General features: G+C 39.9%; 1 protein-coding gene across 3 annotated transcripts in view; it reads right to left on the reverse strand.

Moving 5' to 3' along the window:
• Positions 1–14,962, reverse strand: part of ADAMTSL1 (ADAMTS like 1) — an 882,039-nt gene that overhangs the window by 366,917 nt on the left and 500,160 nt on the right. Inside the window, exon 1 of one of the 3 annotated variants that reach the window (XM_041761625.1) lies at positions 13,715–13,867. The exons of the other annotated variants lie outside the window; for them this stretch is intronic. Within the exon in view, the coding sequence (XP_041617559.1) occupies positions 13,715–13,777 (63 nt within the window). The 5' untranslated portion in view covers positions 13,778–13,867. Of the gene's footprint in view, positions 1–13,714; positions 13,868–14,962 lie in introns of those variants that run through there. 3 annotated transcript variants of the gene reach the window in all.

Here is a 14,962-nt window from a genome sequence, read left to right on the forward strand (position 1 = left end):
AGGCTTATCTGAGGTAAGCTATGTCAACAAATAGCACAGAGCTTGGCACCTAGGAGGAGACTAAAAATCCCCCTTTTCCCCCTTTGCTAAGTCTAAAGAGATTTTTAGCTTGTTTGCAGTCGGTTTGGGGAGGAAGAAGGAAACTAAAAGTGGTAGATGTCCAAAGTTAGAATGAAAGTCAGAAGGGCTGTATGGTCTAAAACAAATACCTGTTTGATGCTATTCCAAAGCAAATCTACTTTATGAGGTGAGGCCAAGCTATAATCAATTTTGTACTAATACTGAGTAAAGAGCTGTGCACACACAGGAGACTCTTCATAATTAGGAAAAGAAGAAATTATAGTCTCACAGGATTCTAGTGCCTGATTAAAAATCCAACGCCTTAGCAATTGGATTCATAAAGAAAAAAGTATCAAAAATGTACATGACATTTAACTTACACTTTCTTTAATAGAACTTATGGGTTATTTTTTCTCAGTCACAATATGTTTTTGCTGTAAAATGATGAGTTTATGAATTTTAGATATGGCTTATGTTCTGAAGACCACAGTTCATATTTAATCAGGGCAGGTGACTTAAATGTAGATCCCTGGGAACCCTGGATGGCTCAGTGGTTAAGTGTCTGTCTGACTTTGCCTCAGGTTGTGATCCCGAGGTCTTGGTATCGAGTCCCACATCGGGCTCCCTGCAGGGAGCCTGCTTCTCCCTCTGCCTCTGTGTATCTCATGAATAAATAAAATCTTTAAAAAAATGTACATCCTTAATGCTGCACCTTTTACTGGAGTTTCACCTGCTTCCCAAGAGAAGTCCACACGTGGGGCCCACATTCAATAATGTGGAGAGCTGCAAGAATTAGGGTGAAGGGATTTGCTGGCTTCCCACAGAGATTTATCATGGTGACATGAATCTGAAGTGTTGAATAGGGCACTGTTTGGTGAGAAAACAGGTAAATACCCACCCACAGGGAAATATTGCTGTCTCTGACTACACTAATCACCTAAGGTACAAAAGTGATGGCCACGTTATTGGCTTTGCACTATGTCAGGGCCACAAAGATTTCAAAAAGCCAGGGGTACCCCCTCTGAAACAGGTTCTACTTATTTGGAAAGGTACACCGAGAGCACAGAAAGAGTTGTCAGCACATTGTAGCAATCTCTGCAGAGAGGCTGAGCCTAAATCTCACTCTTGAGAGAGTGAGGGCAAGTTAACATTTGGGATACTGCTGCATTTGGTGCCTTGGAAGGTCTTCCAGAATCAGGGAGGCCCTGAATGAAATGGTTCACTCTTTCTCGCATTCCTTCAGCACACACTTAAGGTGTGTGTGTGTGGCACACTTACCTATTCGGTGCCAGGCTAAGATCTGTCTGCTGAGCCCTGAGGCCTGAAGAGTCGAGGCACAGCTGAAGCTTTAAGGACCTCTGAGGCCTCAAGTAAAGCGAAGGGAGACCACAGGTTTTCCTGCCAATACCCAGGCAGCCATACACACCTGGGCGCCTCCACCAACACCCCCCCCCCCCACTTTCCTACGGCTGCTGTGGCCTTCACCAGCCTCTCTCCAGGAGAGAAGCAACAGTCTTCCACAGGGGCAGGCCTCTCTACTCCATGTGTCCACCACACTGCCTTCCTAAAATACAAACTTGAGTCAACACTCCTGGCCATGGCATTCAAGGCCCTGCATGAACTAGTTATGCTCCAGCCACTGGAATTTACTTCTCCTGTGCCTCTGCCCATGCAGGTCCCTCTGTCTCAAATGTTCCCTTCCCTTCCCCTGTCTGCCTGGTGAATTTCCACTGATCCCATAAGACTCACTTTAGATTCTCCTTCTTTTTTTTTTAACGTTTTTAAAATTAATTAATTAATTAATTAATGCATTCATTCAGAGAGACTGGGGGGGTGGGAGGGGGGAGGGAGAGTGAGAGACACAATCCCAAACAGACTCCCCACTGAGAGCAGATCCGACCTATGGCTGGATCCCATGACCCTGAGATCATGACCTGAGCCAAAATCAAGAGTCAGACCCTTGACATGTGTAAAGTGCTTCTCACACTGAAGCAAGTACTCTCTTCATTTATGAAACTAAGGTGACAGAGGTTTATTTTATTGATGGCCTTAACAAAATTTAAAAAAAAATAGAAATGTTGTATTTGTTTCCCATACTTCCTATCTACCTGCAAACACATCATTATTTACTTTAGAAATTTTAATGGTCTGCAAAATCCAAAAGTCTGGGAACCACTGTTTTCATTTATTTAGAGCTGAAAAATGGACACAAACCACTGGATGGGTTTCTTAAAATTGAGATCCTGGAGTCCATAGGCAAAACAGTCCCACTGATATGAGTCCCAGCTCCACCAAACTGAAGTTGGCCAACTAGAACTATCAATGGTAAGAATGGCTGCCTTAGATTCATGGTGGGGCTAGGAACAGGAACAGGACAGAAGTATTGGAAAATCAGAACCTCTCCCAGCAGAGAGCTGAGAACTTGCTGATTGGTCACCAGCATGATGCACAAGGATTTATAAAAGTCCTGCATACAAATGGTTTCTGCAGAGCAAGCTAAACCTTTAGAGGAAGAATCTGTCATTAGTGCTCTATATGCTAGTGATTGGCTTTTTATTTACTTGAATGAAGGCCTACTTTAAGCTGAGTTCTAACATGGAGAAGACAAGAAGACAATTGATATTTATGTATCAATAAACACAGAGACTAAGTAATATGTGCACTAGGCTTATTTCAGTATGACCAAAAAAAGAGGATTCCAGAAAATAAAAAAAGCATAACTCAAAGAAATGACCTTAAATATAAATCTTTAGAGTTTTAGAGTTTTTCTACACATTCTTTCTCAAATCACAATAAATAATGAATTAATGTGTCTATTTCTTTAGGCAGAGACCCCCTTACATCAGCAATAGTTAAATACACAGTTTAAAGAAAATAATATCATGACAGCAACATAAAACCAATGGAAAGTGCTGGCCAATTCATTCCTGTTCTCCCCGCTCCCCATCTCAATCCTTTCTGACATATTAGGTGGAAAGACCCATCTTTAGAACCATGTTCATTTTGCTCAACACAGTATATATCACCAGGACTTAGCACAGTGCCTGACATACAGCAGGTTCTCAATGAATATGCTAATTTGCACTGAAGGAAGGGAAGGGACCAACATTTTTTGGTGATTTACCATGTGCAAGGTCCCATGTGAAGTTATTTTCACACAGCACCAAATTTTTCACATTTTTTGTTGATACGGAAAGCAAGAGAAATAAAACCCATTGATATGATACAAGTCTAGGGTGAGCAACAAGTTTTACAGACTTCAGTCCCCCACCCCCTTTTTTAAAGATTTTACTTATTTATTCATGAGAGACACACACACACACACACAGAGAGAGAGAGAGAGAGAGAGAGAGAGAAGCAGAGACACAGGCAGAGGGAGAAGCAGGCTCCGTGCAGGGAGCCCAATGTTGGACTTGATCCCGGGTCTCTGGGATCATGCCCTGGGCTGAAGGCAGTGCTAAGCTGAGGCACCGGAGCTGCCTTTTCTTGCTAGGTTATCTCAATGTTTATAAACCAACAATGATCCTTAAGTTTTTACTCAAGATTATTTTCCAGCAGCTTCATTGATTGGGCTGCCTTTTCTTGCTAGGTTATCTCAATGTTTATAAACCAACAATGATCCTTAAATTTTTACTCAAGATTATTTTCCAGCAGCTTCATTGATTGATTACTCAGTTTCTTCTGCATAAGACATTTCAACATTTCAACATTTCAACCCCTTTCTACTATGGCCAGCTTGGCTGACTCCTATCTAAAGGTCCCAGAAGCCATAATAGAAAGAGAATGAACTTTTTTTTCAAAGTAGTAAAGACTCTTGGGTGACTCAGTTGGTTAAGTGTCTGACTCTTGATTTTGGCTCAAGTTATGATCTCAGGGTTGTGAGATGGAGCCCTGAGTCCAGCTTCACATTGGGCCTCATGCTGAACACTGAGCAAAAAGCATGGAGCCTGCTTAAGATTCTCTCTCTCTCTTCCTCTGCCCTCCCCCCCCCCCACAATCTCCATTCACATCCTCTTTCTAAAAACAAATCAAAAACAAAGGAGTACAGACTCAAAGGAAAGAGTTCCAGATTCCGGGATCTGGATCCCAGCTTCTAGGTTTTCCTGGCAAATATGTCTCAAATCTCTTTGCAAACATTTATATTTTACATTCAATTATCTGAAAAATCAAAGGGTGGGAATAGGTAGTTAATTCATTCATTCAAACAACAAATTCACATTGAACACTTTGTATAGATCAAACTCTTTGGTAGGGGGGATATAAATATATTCCAAGAGAAAATAAAACCAAACTCTTGCCTTCACGATCCCCAGTCAATTAAGATCACATTTTATGCCATCTTAAAGATTTCTTTCAGTTCTAACATGCTACGAATTTGTGTCTTGGGGATGCAAATATCAATGAAATTCACTCTGTAATGGTAATATCAAAGCATGTTTGTTATCTCAGACTGGCTACGAGCCACAAAGTAAGAATAAAAGTGTGGAAATTATATTTGGTCTCAATGACAAATGGTTGTAACAACTATAATGAAAAAACAAACTATTAAAACCAAAAAACCAAAAAACCTTTCCTCGAAATCTCCCTTCAGCACCTGAACAGTGGGAATTCTCTTATTGTTTCCATTGTGCTTTTTCATTTCTGGATCTGTGCATGAAGTACAATATTTGCACAATACTCTGGCACACTTCATATGGTGACTGAGATGCAGCCGGCAGAGCAGGCTGAGAAACTGGACACCGTACCATACCTTATGATGGGAACCAAGTGAGGTGTATTTATTTTATTGGATACTTTGAATTTATTATAGGTTGCTCATAATTTCCTGTCTCATTTCTTTAGGGCTCTTGGAATTTATGTCAGGATGTCTTAGGTTATCAAACTCCTTCCCTCTTTTGTCCCAACATTTATGCCAACAGACTGAATTGACTTAGAGAAAGTCCCCGGACAAAAATTGAAGGGGAAAAATACCCAAAGCTTTAGTTGGAGAATGGCAGAAGCTTTGGAAAAAAATCTGAAAAAGCAATGAAGATGAAAATGGAAACTCTGTGAAAATTAATGTAGTGTAGAATTGGCGAACATACCACTTATTTCTTTAAACAAATAGAAGAAAGAACCCGCTTATGAGGTGCACCCAAATAATTCACAGGTGGTGAAACTATTAGAGTCTTGCAATTTCTTGCCTCAGAAGTGGAATAAATCTCCTATATTATAAATGGTGTATGCTCACACATGTGATTTTTCTGCTATTCCCTTTATTTCAACTGTCCACCTTTTCCATGCATAAGGCCTTTTTGGTTTTATTATAATTAATCTATTTTTAATAAGACTTATAGAGAAAAATCTGGTGAAGAAGCAAGATACAACCCACTAGAGCAATAGCACTTACAGAAATGTGATCCTAAATGAAATGTTTGTTTTTTACATGGATTTTTTTTTTTTGGCCATTATAAAGTAAGCACGATGTAGTAGAAATCACAACAGATCGAAGTCTGCCAGCATGATGTCCCCATTATAGTGGGGCAGATAAAAATGCCCTAGATACTGCTCACCTCTAATTAATGGTAATTCTTACGGCTGGTAAGAATTTGTTTGGAGGAAAGTTTTTCCCTAAAGAATTTATCTTAACTAAAATCCTGTTCTAGTGTGTCCGGCTATAAAAATTGATATTCTGAACTATGGAAATTGGAAACAGATTTTAATTTCTGAAATCAAATACTGTCTGATAATATCCATACAGATAATATACGTTAATAATCTGTGGGAAGCCATAATTTACAATCAGTAGAAAGCCATAATTTACATTTAATCCTATACATGGATAGAAATAAACAGATAGTGTCTATGCAGGTACAGGAGAGTTCCTTACAAGATGAGGCAATTTGTGGGGCAATTGAAAATAATAATGCCCATCACAGAACTCTTCCCTACAGAAGACTGTTTCGAACAATTTTAAAAATTACTCTACAACAAAATGTCCAGTGAACTACCAAGCTGTTCATTGCAAAGACTGTATCCCTATCTACCATGGAGCCTGGCTCTGTGTTGGGTAGACAGCTGGTGACAGATAAATGCCATGAATGAAAGTAATCACTTGAAGTTTTACAGTACTCTGGAGTTTATAGAACACTTCAACATTTAATGCCGCCTTTGTTTCTCATGACATCCTGGAGAGTTAGGTGAAATAAGCAGGAACAGTCCCTGAATGAGGAGACAGAGCTGAAGTTAATTCTATGACTAGAGCAAGATCACAGAGATGGAACTGGTGCTACAGCCCAGATGGTAACACTGTAAAACCAATACTCTTTCATGCCACCTGAGACACCTGCAAGAAAAAAAATCTCCAATATAGTTGCAACTAGATACATTCAAGAAGTGTGTTTCACACACACACACACACACACACACACACACACACACAGAAGTGTCTTTCACTTTGGATGTTGCTTGTGTGAAACATTTGGGATTTCTGCATTTGTGAGTCTGTTCCCCTTACTATCACTTGTTCATTCCTTTATCTACTGACATTCTATCTGTAGAGCAGCACTGGTATTATGCCTCAGCTTCTGCTTCTCCATATCTCTTTCTGTTTAATTGACCTTCCCTTTGGGTCTGCATGGTTCTATGTCCTTGGCTGGGTTGATAGGTCCTGCTCTGCTCCAGAAGATTCCAACTATTTACTACAGCCCTGCCTCCATTGGTTCTTTTTCCCATTTTTTATGTGCCACTAATTCCTAAATTCTATGTTTGAAAAATGAGCATGGCTTCATTTTCCTATTTTTCCTGCAGTTTTTGTGCTGTACAACTTGTTGCATACCTTAGAGCATGCTAAATACTCGAGGTATGCAGTAGGTTGCACACCACAAAGATTAAATCATCGTGAAGATGACATGGCATCTTCTCATTTCAATTTTTCTATATAATCAATGGGAAGTGGAATTAATATTGACTACAAGTGAGTACTAACATGCATGGCATCTAAATTTGAAGCATATCTTATTTAAGTATGACAAACAACACCTTGTCTCAAAGGTAAACGAAGGTTTACAAAGGTTTATTTCTTGGTAGTGGGTAAATGAATGTTCAGAAATGGAATTCCGTGAAAGTGACAGTGTGGGGTTCTGCTCCATGAAATAATTCAGGGATCCAGGCCTTCCACTGGGTGGCCCTGTCATTCCCTAATGTCTTGAAGTTCTCTACTGGAGTCTCTGCATCCTGTAGGTGGGTAAAGAGAGACAGTGCTAAGTGCTTGGAGGAGTACATGGCAGATGTGAGTCCTAGAAGTCCCACCTGTCACTTCTAACTCTGTTCCACCGACTAAAGGTCAGTCACATGGCATTATCCAATCACAGAGAAGGCTGGGAAGTACAGTTTATCTTTGTGTCCAGTCGTAAAAACATATGACTTAGTGAATCCATAGTGTTATCTCTGCTAAACTGAGAGTTTATAGCTACCTTCTAGTTTTATAAGACTGTGCCAACTCTAAGCATCATTTTCTAAGAACAAATTTCATAAAAGAAAAAATATTTGAGAACCAAATGGGTTAATGCCCTATCTTTTTTTTTTTTTTAAGATTTTATCTATTTATTCATGAGAGACACAGAGAGAGAGGCAGAGGGAGAAGCAGGCTCCATGCAGGGAGCCTGATGTGGGACTTGATCCAGGGACTCCAGGACCACATCCTGGGCCGAAGGCAGGCACCTCAACCGCTGAGCCACCCAGGGATCTCTGAGAACCAAATGGGTTAAACAAAACATGAAACATGCAAAATTCATTCTATTTATCAACAGCAAAAGAATTGTCATTCACTTGTTGTCCACTATATAGATGTATATGTTTAAGAAAGAGAGAAACAAAATATTTATCTTCTCCTGAGAAATTATTATACTGTTGACTTGGTCTTACCAAAACCAGAACGAGTGGAATGCTTCACATGTGAAGTGGGTGTTCACATTTTCCCTTCTTATTTGTATTTTCATCTTCTCACCTTTTCTTGCCAAGTCATTCTTATCCATCCTTTTCTTCATTCACTGAATGACATTCACTGAGATCTAATTTCCAGGCATTCCAACAGAGGTGGGAAGGACAAGTCACTCCTGCTGTCACCCACAATTTTGTGGAGTGAACAGAAATGTAAGCACAGTAGGAGAAGTACAGTGACAGAGATAAATGAAAGGAAGCCCAAGAACTAGAAAAAAAATAACATCTTAAAATATTGCAGAAATACAATTACTTATTTATGCCTCTGACAAACAATTACTAAATGCTAGCCATACACTGGGAAGATTTGGGGTGGGAGTAGTCAAGTAGAAAATATGGTATTTCTTCTAGAGAACATTGTAGTAGTTAAAGAGATAAGGTATATGTCTATGACTGAAATAGAGACCATTAGTAAATACAAGAAAATATCCAAGCTGATTTATAAACACAGCCTCTAGAAATCCAACAAACATCAAGCCAGAGGTCACTGGTGGCCACAGACTACTATCATCAGGACAGCTTTTTGTCATGGCCAGAAAACTCCTAACTGCTCTCTCCATGCTGGGTGCTCCAGTTAGCAAAATCCCCCAAAACAGTTAAGCTTTATTCAATGTAGGTTTTAATCTTGAAGTTCGGGAATTGGGGAGATTTAGTCATTTATTTTTGAGCTCATGGAAAGAAGGGGTTGATACCAACAGCTTACCCCAGTTAGCAGGCAGGCTCCCCACACAGCTGTGCTGGCCTATTTCAATTAGGATCCTTTAGGACTTACATCACCTCTGGTATGCCAGTCCTAAGCCGCTCATGAGCCAGTACTGCCAATCAAGCCAAAATTCAACCACATGGTATGGTTTTTATGATGTAGACAGAAAATGACATGAACTTGTCTCATTCTGGTGAAAATACAAAGTTGGAAGCCAGCTCTCTAAAAGAAGAAAATTAGTAAAAACAGGAGGCCTGTAAAACTTGATTTAGACACATTTTCCTGCAATTATCTCAATGCACTTAACTAGTAGGTTATTCATGATGATTCAAGGAATGCTCTTTCTCAAGAAAAGACTAGGGCCCTCATGCTAGGAGAGGTCACTTCTGGGTCACTCTACTCATGAGACCTCAAGAAATGAGGGAAGGGTAGAATGAAACACTTAGATGAGAGAAATGTAAATAATTAGACCTGGAAACTGAACTAGACCTATTAAAAGCAGAGCTGTCACTTGACCAGAGAAACTGGTCTATACACATGAAGGAAACACCAAGTGTGTGGAGAATCAGCAAACCCAGTAACAGCCTCCGTAAGTCCTTTCCTCCCTTAAACTAATTCACAAACAGCTATGATGCCTGTATGCAAAAGGCACTCTAGGGGATCCCTGGGTGGCTCAGCGGTTTAGCGCCTGCCTTTGGCCCAGGGCGCGATCCTGGGGTGCCGGGATCGAGACCCGCGTCGGGCTCCCTATGTGGAGCCTGCTTCTCCCTCTGCCTGTGTCTCTGCCTCTCTCTCTCTATGTCTATCATGAATGAATAAATAAATAAAATCTTAAAAAAAGGCACTCTACTAGATGCTGCAGGAAATGCAGACATTCAGAGAACACTATATTGTTCCTGAGAGAGTTTAAAATTTTATTTTGATTAAGCAATAATAAAGGGGAGAACCAAGTGACCAGGTTGTGTCTCATCCAAATAATTTCTGTGCAAAACACCAAAACATTAGTGAGGTTTTTTGTTTTGTTTTGTTTTTAATGAGTAACAGGTACAGTGATTAATCACTTTTTACTGATTAAAATTACACAAACCCTGACCTTAATTTTGTTATCATTCGAACTTTGTGTAGCATTTAAGTTTGAGTAATAGACTACTCCATGATGTGCTAGGGGACTGCTTTCCACCTTATTCACACATGTAGGTAAAGCAGAATCAATATGTACTAACATTTATATAAATGCACAAATAAATATGCTCACTTATTCACTTTCTATCTTTTTTCTCAAAAGTCTTTAATATCCATGTGGTCTTTGAAGGAAAACTTCCCTGGTGTAATAGAATTCTTTTGTAGTTCACTAGTGACCACTATTGGACACACTTTCCTCAACTTATATGAAGCGATAGAACTGGTTCATATGAAAATAAGAATGGGGGCCAGAAGGTGGTCCTGAATAGACCGAAACACTAAAAACAGGAGTCTGAGGAAGCGAAACTGTAGCTGACCATGTCTAGACAAGAAACTTCACGAAAACATGAAGAAAATCATGTATAAATAAATGTCTCACTGTGTTCTGTAGGTGCAGGTGAAAAATTCTTCAGCTTGATTTAAAGACAATCTAGGTGTGAGAAAAACAAATAGATGTAGAGTGAACAGTTATAGAAAGGTACTTGTGTGTGTGTGTGTGTGTGTGTGCACACGTGTGCACACCACCCTTTTTGGAGCAGCCCACAATCTGCTGTAAATAAGGGATTTAACATTCATCCCACAAGTTAATGGTGCTTCTCGCCATCCAAGATAGATCCACTTAGATAATAGTGGAGGACAGTGCCAAAACGATGAAGGGAATGGGCTATTGTGTTTGACTAGTTTCCATGTATAAATTAGTGCAGAGAAGAAAAAGAAATTCAACAGAAAAACACATGTACTTTATTATAATTCCGAGTGTTACTCTTGCAACTCCCATAATAGCAGGCGAAAGAGCTTAAAACCACTTAAAAGGAACAAAAAGCAAATGCAAATTTGATTAAATGCCTTTTTGACAAGAAGTGATTTGACTTCAAGTTTGGATGGACACATATGTCAATGGCCAGTCATGGTTTTTGCCACATTCCTTTTGAGCTACACAGTTGGGACAAAGGAGGGAGAGTGAAAGAGGGGAACAGGGTGGGAAGAGTGGGGAAGCTGGGAGATGTGATTTAATCTGACCCCGAATATCAGGAGGAAATCTCTTGATCATTCATTAGTACTGTCCTGTGCATCCAGAGTAAAAAAGAAGTCTATGATGTATGAGCTTTGCATAAAAATATGATACAGAAGACACAGGGACCTCATTCTCTCAGAAGCAGGCTCCAAGGTGAAAGGATTTTGACAAGACTGAGGGTGAACAGTATTTGCTATTCGCACACCCTCAAGACTCAAGCTGCGATACAGATGATTCAGCGGTCGGTGATAATGAGCGCTGTTTTGAAGTAGAAACTGGACTTGCCACTAAACAAACAAGATGTTTTCCAATAAAGTTAAAGAGATCTTCAAAAGTTACATGAATTAATTCTAAGAGTGGACAAACTCTTCTAATGTATAAGATGATTATAGGAAAAACAAGCCACCTAGTTCAATTTCTCCATCCAGACCAAAGGTTGAGCAGACACTGTCACACTTCTTGTTCTAAGTCAACTCCAGATGAAGCTCCAGGTCACTTTGTCTTAGGCCAATCATTTAATTTTTGGTTTACGAGCTGAAGGGGGCAGTTAAGGAGCAAACATAACAGGTACCCATAATATTTAACAGGCACGATGAGGCAAAAACCCAAAGTATCTCCAACAAAGACGGTGGACCAATTTACGTCATTGCTTCCATCGCTGCTAAATATTTTACAACCACAGTACAAAGCACACAAGTTATTTTCTCTTCATTATTTGACCTTTGAGTTCAAATATAAGCTTGTTTCCCTCTCTGCGAAATAGGTTTAAAAATGCCTTTTTGCAAGATGATTGTGCAGGTTCCTTGACATGCTTTTCAAACAACTGGCCTGGTGTTTGGCACATGCAGACACATGATCCGTGGAAGGTATGACCATTGCTGTCATTACTCTGCACAGGGATATCTCTTGGCGTGCACCAGTCAGTTTTTTTTCTTGTGACTCTCAGAATCCTAATTCGTTTAAATACAGACCTAAACCAAACCTGGGTTTGATTTTATTTTATTCTCATAATACAATTATTGTGATTTAAACAAAGCATGTTTTGTATTTTAAATCTGATATAAACAAACATTTCTTTTTTTCCCCACATAGGTCTAATTATATGCTCAAGTACATATACGAACATTCAAGATATCAAAGAAGGATATAATGTAGTTACCAAATGGGTAGCAAAACAGTCTATTCCTGAATGGGACAGTTTTTCCAAAGTATAATGAGATCATATTTCCGTATGAAGATACCAAAAAAGAAATGTGTACTGGTAATTGGCTTTATGATGCAATTAAATGGGGGAAGTAACACACACTTTTTAAAAAAATCACAAAGAAGGAAAGATGAGGCAAACTAATGGTGTGTATATAAGTAACACGTCCCATATGGAAAAAATGAGACACCTTTCATAAATTGCTTGCTCCCCTAGCCATAAAGCACACCTAAACATTCTGCTTTTCATATTCCTCACAACAGCTAAAACGTGGTCTATTCATGCTTAAAATTCAGTTTGCCTTTAAGTATCTTTGAAAGCCTGAAAATGCACTTCTATATTTATAGCATTTGCAGTGCAGCATTATGATTTCTTGGCTACAGTGATGCAAATAAGAAGTGGGAATGTATAAAATATTTAAACATTGTCTGATTACTCTATCTGATGAATCTTTGTGGAGTTTTTCAATTTGTACCAAATGGCTTGCTTCCCTTCTTCAAAATTATAGTGCAGATCAAATTTGTCAGAGTCTAACAGAACAAAACATTCCTTTAGCATCGGCAAATCAATGCAACTTATATATTCATTACGTTTTTACCTTGCGCCCTTCTTGCCTTATTACCATCTGAGGAAGTGCTGGCATGCCATAAATGTGACAAGGAGAGCTACAATCACATTTGTTTGGAATCTGTGTGTGCAAATTTTGGAACCGAACCTTCAGATGAGGTTTATGAAGCTGCCTGCCCAGAACACTCTGGTTTAAAAAAATGTGCATTGCTATTAATATTTTGAGTGTAGATTTTTTTTGGACAGTAAATGTTCATTTTTTGCCCGTAAAACCAAGTATGAGTCACAACGGAACATTTACTTTGAGTCAAAAATGCAGTGTGTGCTGATGTTCAAGAGCAGAGCATCTTATCACTGTGACTATGGAAAGCAGCCACACAAAAAAGTCAGCATTTTCTTCTTCTTTAAAAGCAGATCTGAGATCAAAGACCATAATCCTCAATTCATAAATACTAGCATTAACTTGTATCCATAGAGGACTTACAGTAATTATGAGCTATAATCTGGGTTGGCTGCAAACAGGCTCTCGTTCCCTCTTTTACCTGGTTCGCTAGCACATGTGCACAGAGGGGGTAGGATTCATAAAAAGGCAGTAGGAGGAAAGCCCCTTACAGCCCACCCTTCAAAAATTCCAGGAACACCACCGTGAGGGAGTTTGATCTCAGGACAACGTCTGTTACCCAAATTCCAAGCATACACACCACCATTTAAATACACAGTCCCCAGCTCACGAACTCTATGCAGCATATCCTAAAGCTCCAGTCTCGATATTATGACATACCTCTCTATCCCACAAAGTCTTGCAGACTTTATTTTGCTTGGGAAGATGGGGTTAAAGTTCTGAAAGAAGTTTTTCCTTTTTTTTTTTTTTTAAATCGGGTAAATTATTTTACCTGGTGTTTGCAGATAAAGATACAGACACGCAGACACATACACACACGACCCCCCGACAGCACCCAGACTAAGTGGCAATAGCAACGTATTGAAATGAAAAGGCATTTACCAGGAGCAGGAAAGCCAGGAAGAGGAGCGGTGTGCCAGGAGTTGCCCGACGGCAGCATTCCATGCTTGGATCCTTGCCGGAATCCGAATCGGACACTGAATAAGCTGCTAAGTGCTCCTCTGCCTGCTGTCACATCCAGTACTGGTGCTAACACTCCAGCCCTGCCTATCAGCTTCCATCAGCCCCGCTCACATTTCCTGACCGAGGGTGGGTGGGTGGGTGGATGGGTGGGGGGTAAGCTGAATGGAATCTCTCTCGGAGCCGGCAGCCAGCCAATCAGGCTCCTGCTAATCAGACATGCTGAATAACAAAGCCGGGGGGGGACAGAGAAAGTGTAACAGTGTGAGCAAAAAAAAAAAAAAAAAAAAAAAGAAAGGAAAAGAAAAATAAAAAAAAAAATAAAAAATAAAATAAAAAATAACGGGGAACGGGACGAAAGAGAAAGGAGAGCAGAGCGCAAACGGCCGAGCCAGAAGAGAAATGCAAAAGATGCAGAGTTGCAAAAGATGAAGCAAAGCCCTCTACTTTTAACTAACCTGGTTGGTTCTTTGTGAGATACCTTTCCATTTGCCATTTGCTTGTGCTGGTGCCTGTTGCTTTGTAAAGTACAGTAGCTGCCTGTGACTCTGTATTGTTCCATTCAGGAGAGAAACTTAATCCCTGTCAATATATAACATATGCCATAAAGGGAAAGAGCCATAGACAAAAACTGACTTAGTGTGCTGTTTCAACGTGTTCTGTACAACTGCTTTATTCCTCTTCTGTAAAGTTCCTCTGTTTTCTCCCTTGACTCAGAAAAGGGAGACTGTGGAAGTTTTGGGGAGTTCCTCACTAAACCTAAATAAGGTGATATAAGTTACTCTGGGTATTAATGACTTGATCTACGGTGGGGGGCAGGAGAGAAAGTTGCTACTTTGTAAAATGACGATTTAAAATGTCCAGGGTTTACTACACTAAAGGTACAATTAGAAATTTAGATCCCCTGGTTTAAAAAAAAAAAAAAGCTGTTTAACAAAGACTCTGGGATGAGTGGGGCTGAAATTTGGGGTTGAGGAACAGCCTGGTTTTGACACACTGCCAACTCTCAACTATCTGCTGTGGCAGGGGGAGGGAAAGACAGGATGAGTTAAATCCTCAGTTAATCCCCAAACCTTTTAACCAACCGTTTCAGCCTCCTCCTTATCCGTGTCCTTTATCAGAGCAGCTACAATGCAGCAGCAGAAAGGGCCAAGTGAGACTACCTCCTCT

The sequence above is a fragment of the Vulpes lagopus genome, chromosome 7, assembly GCF_018345385.1.
Source record: "Vulpes lagopus strain Blue_001 chromosome 7, ASM1834538v1, whole genome shotgun sequence".
Classification (NCBI taxonomy): Eukaryota; Metazoa; Chordata; class Mammalia; order Carnivora; family Canidae; genus Vulpes; species Vulpes lagopus.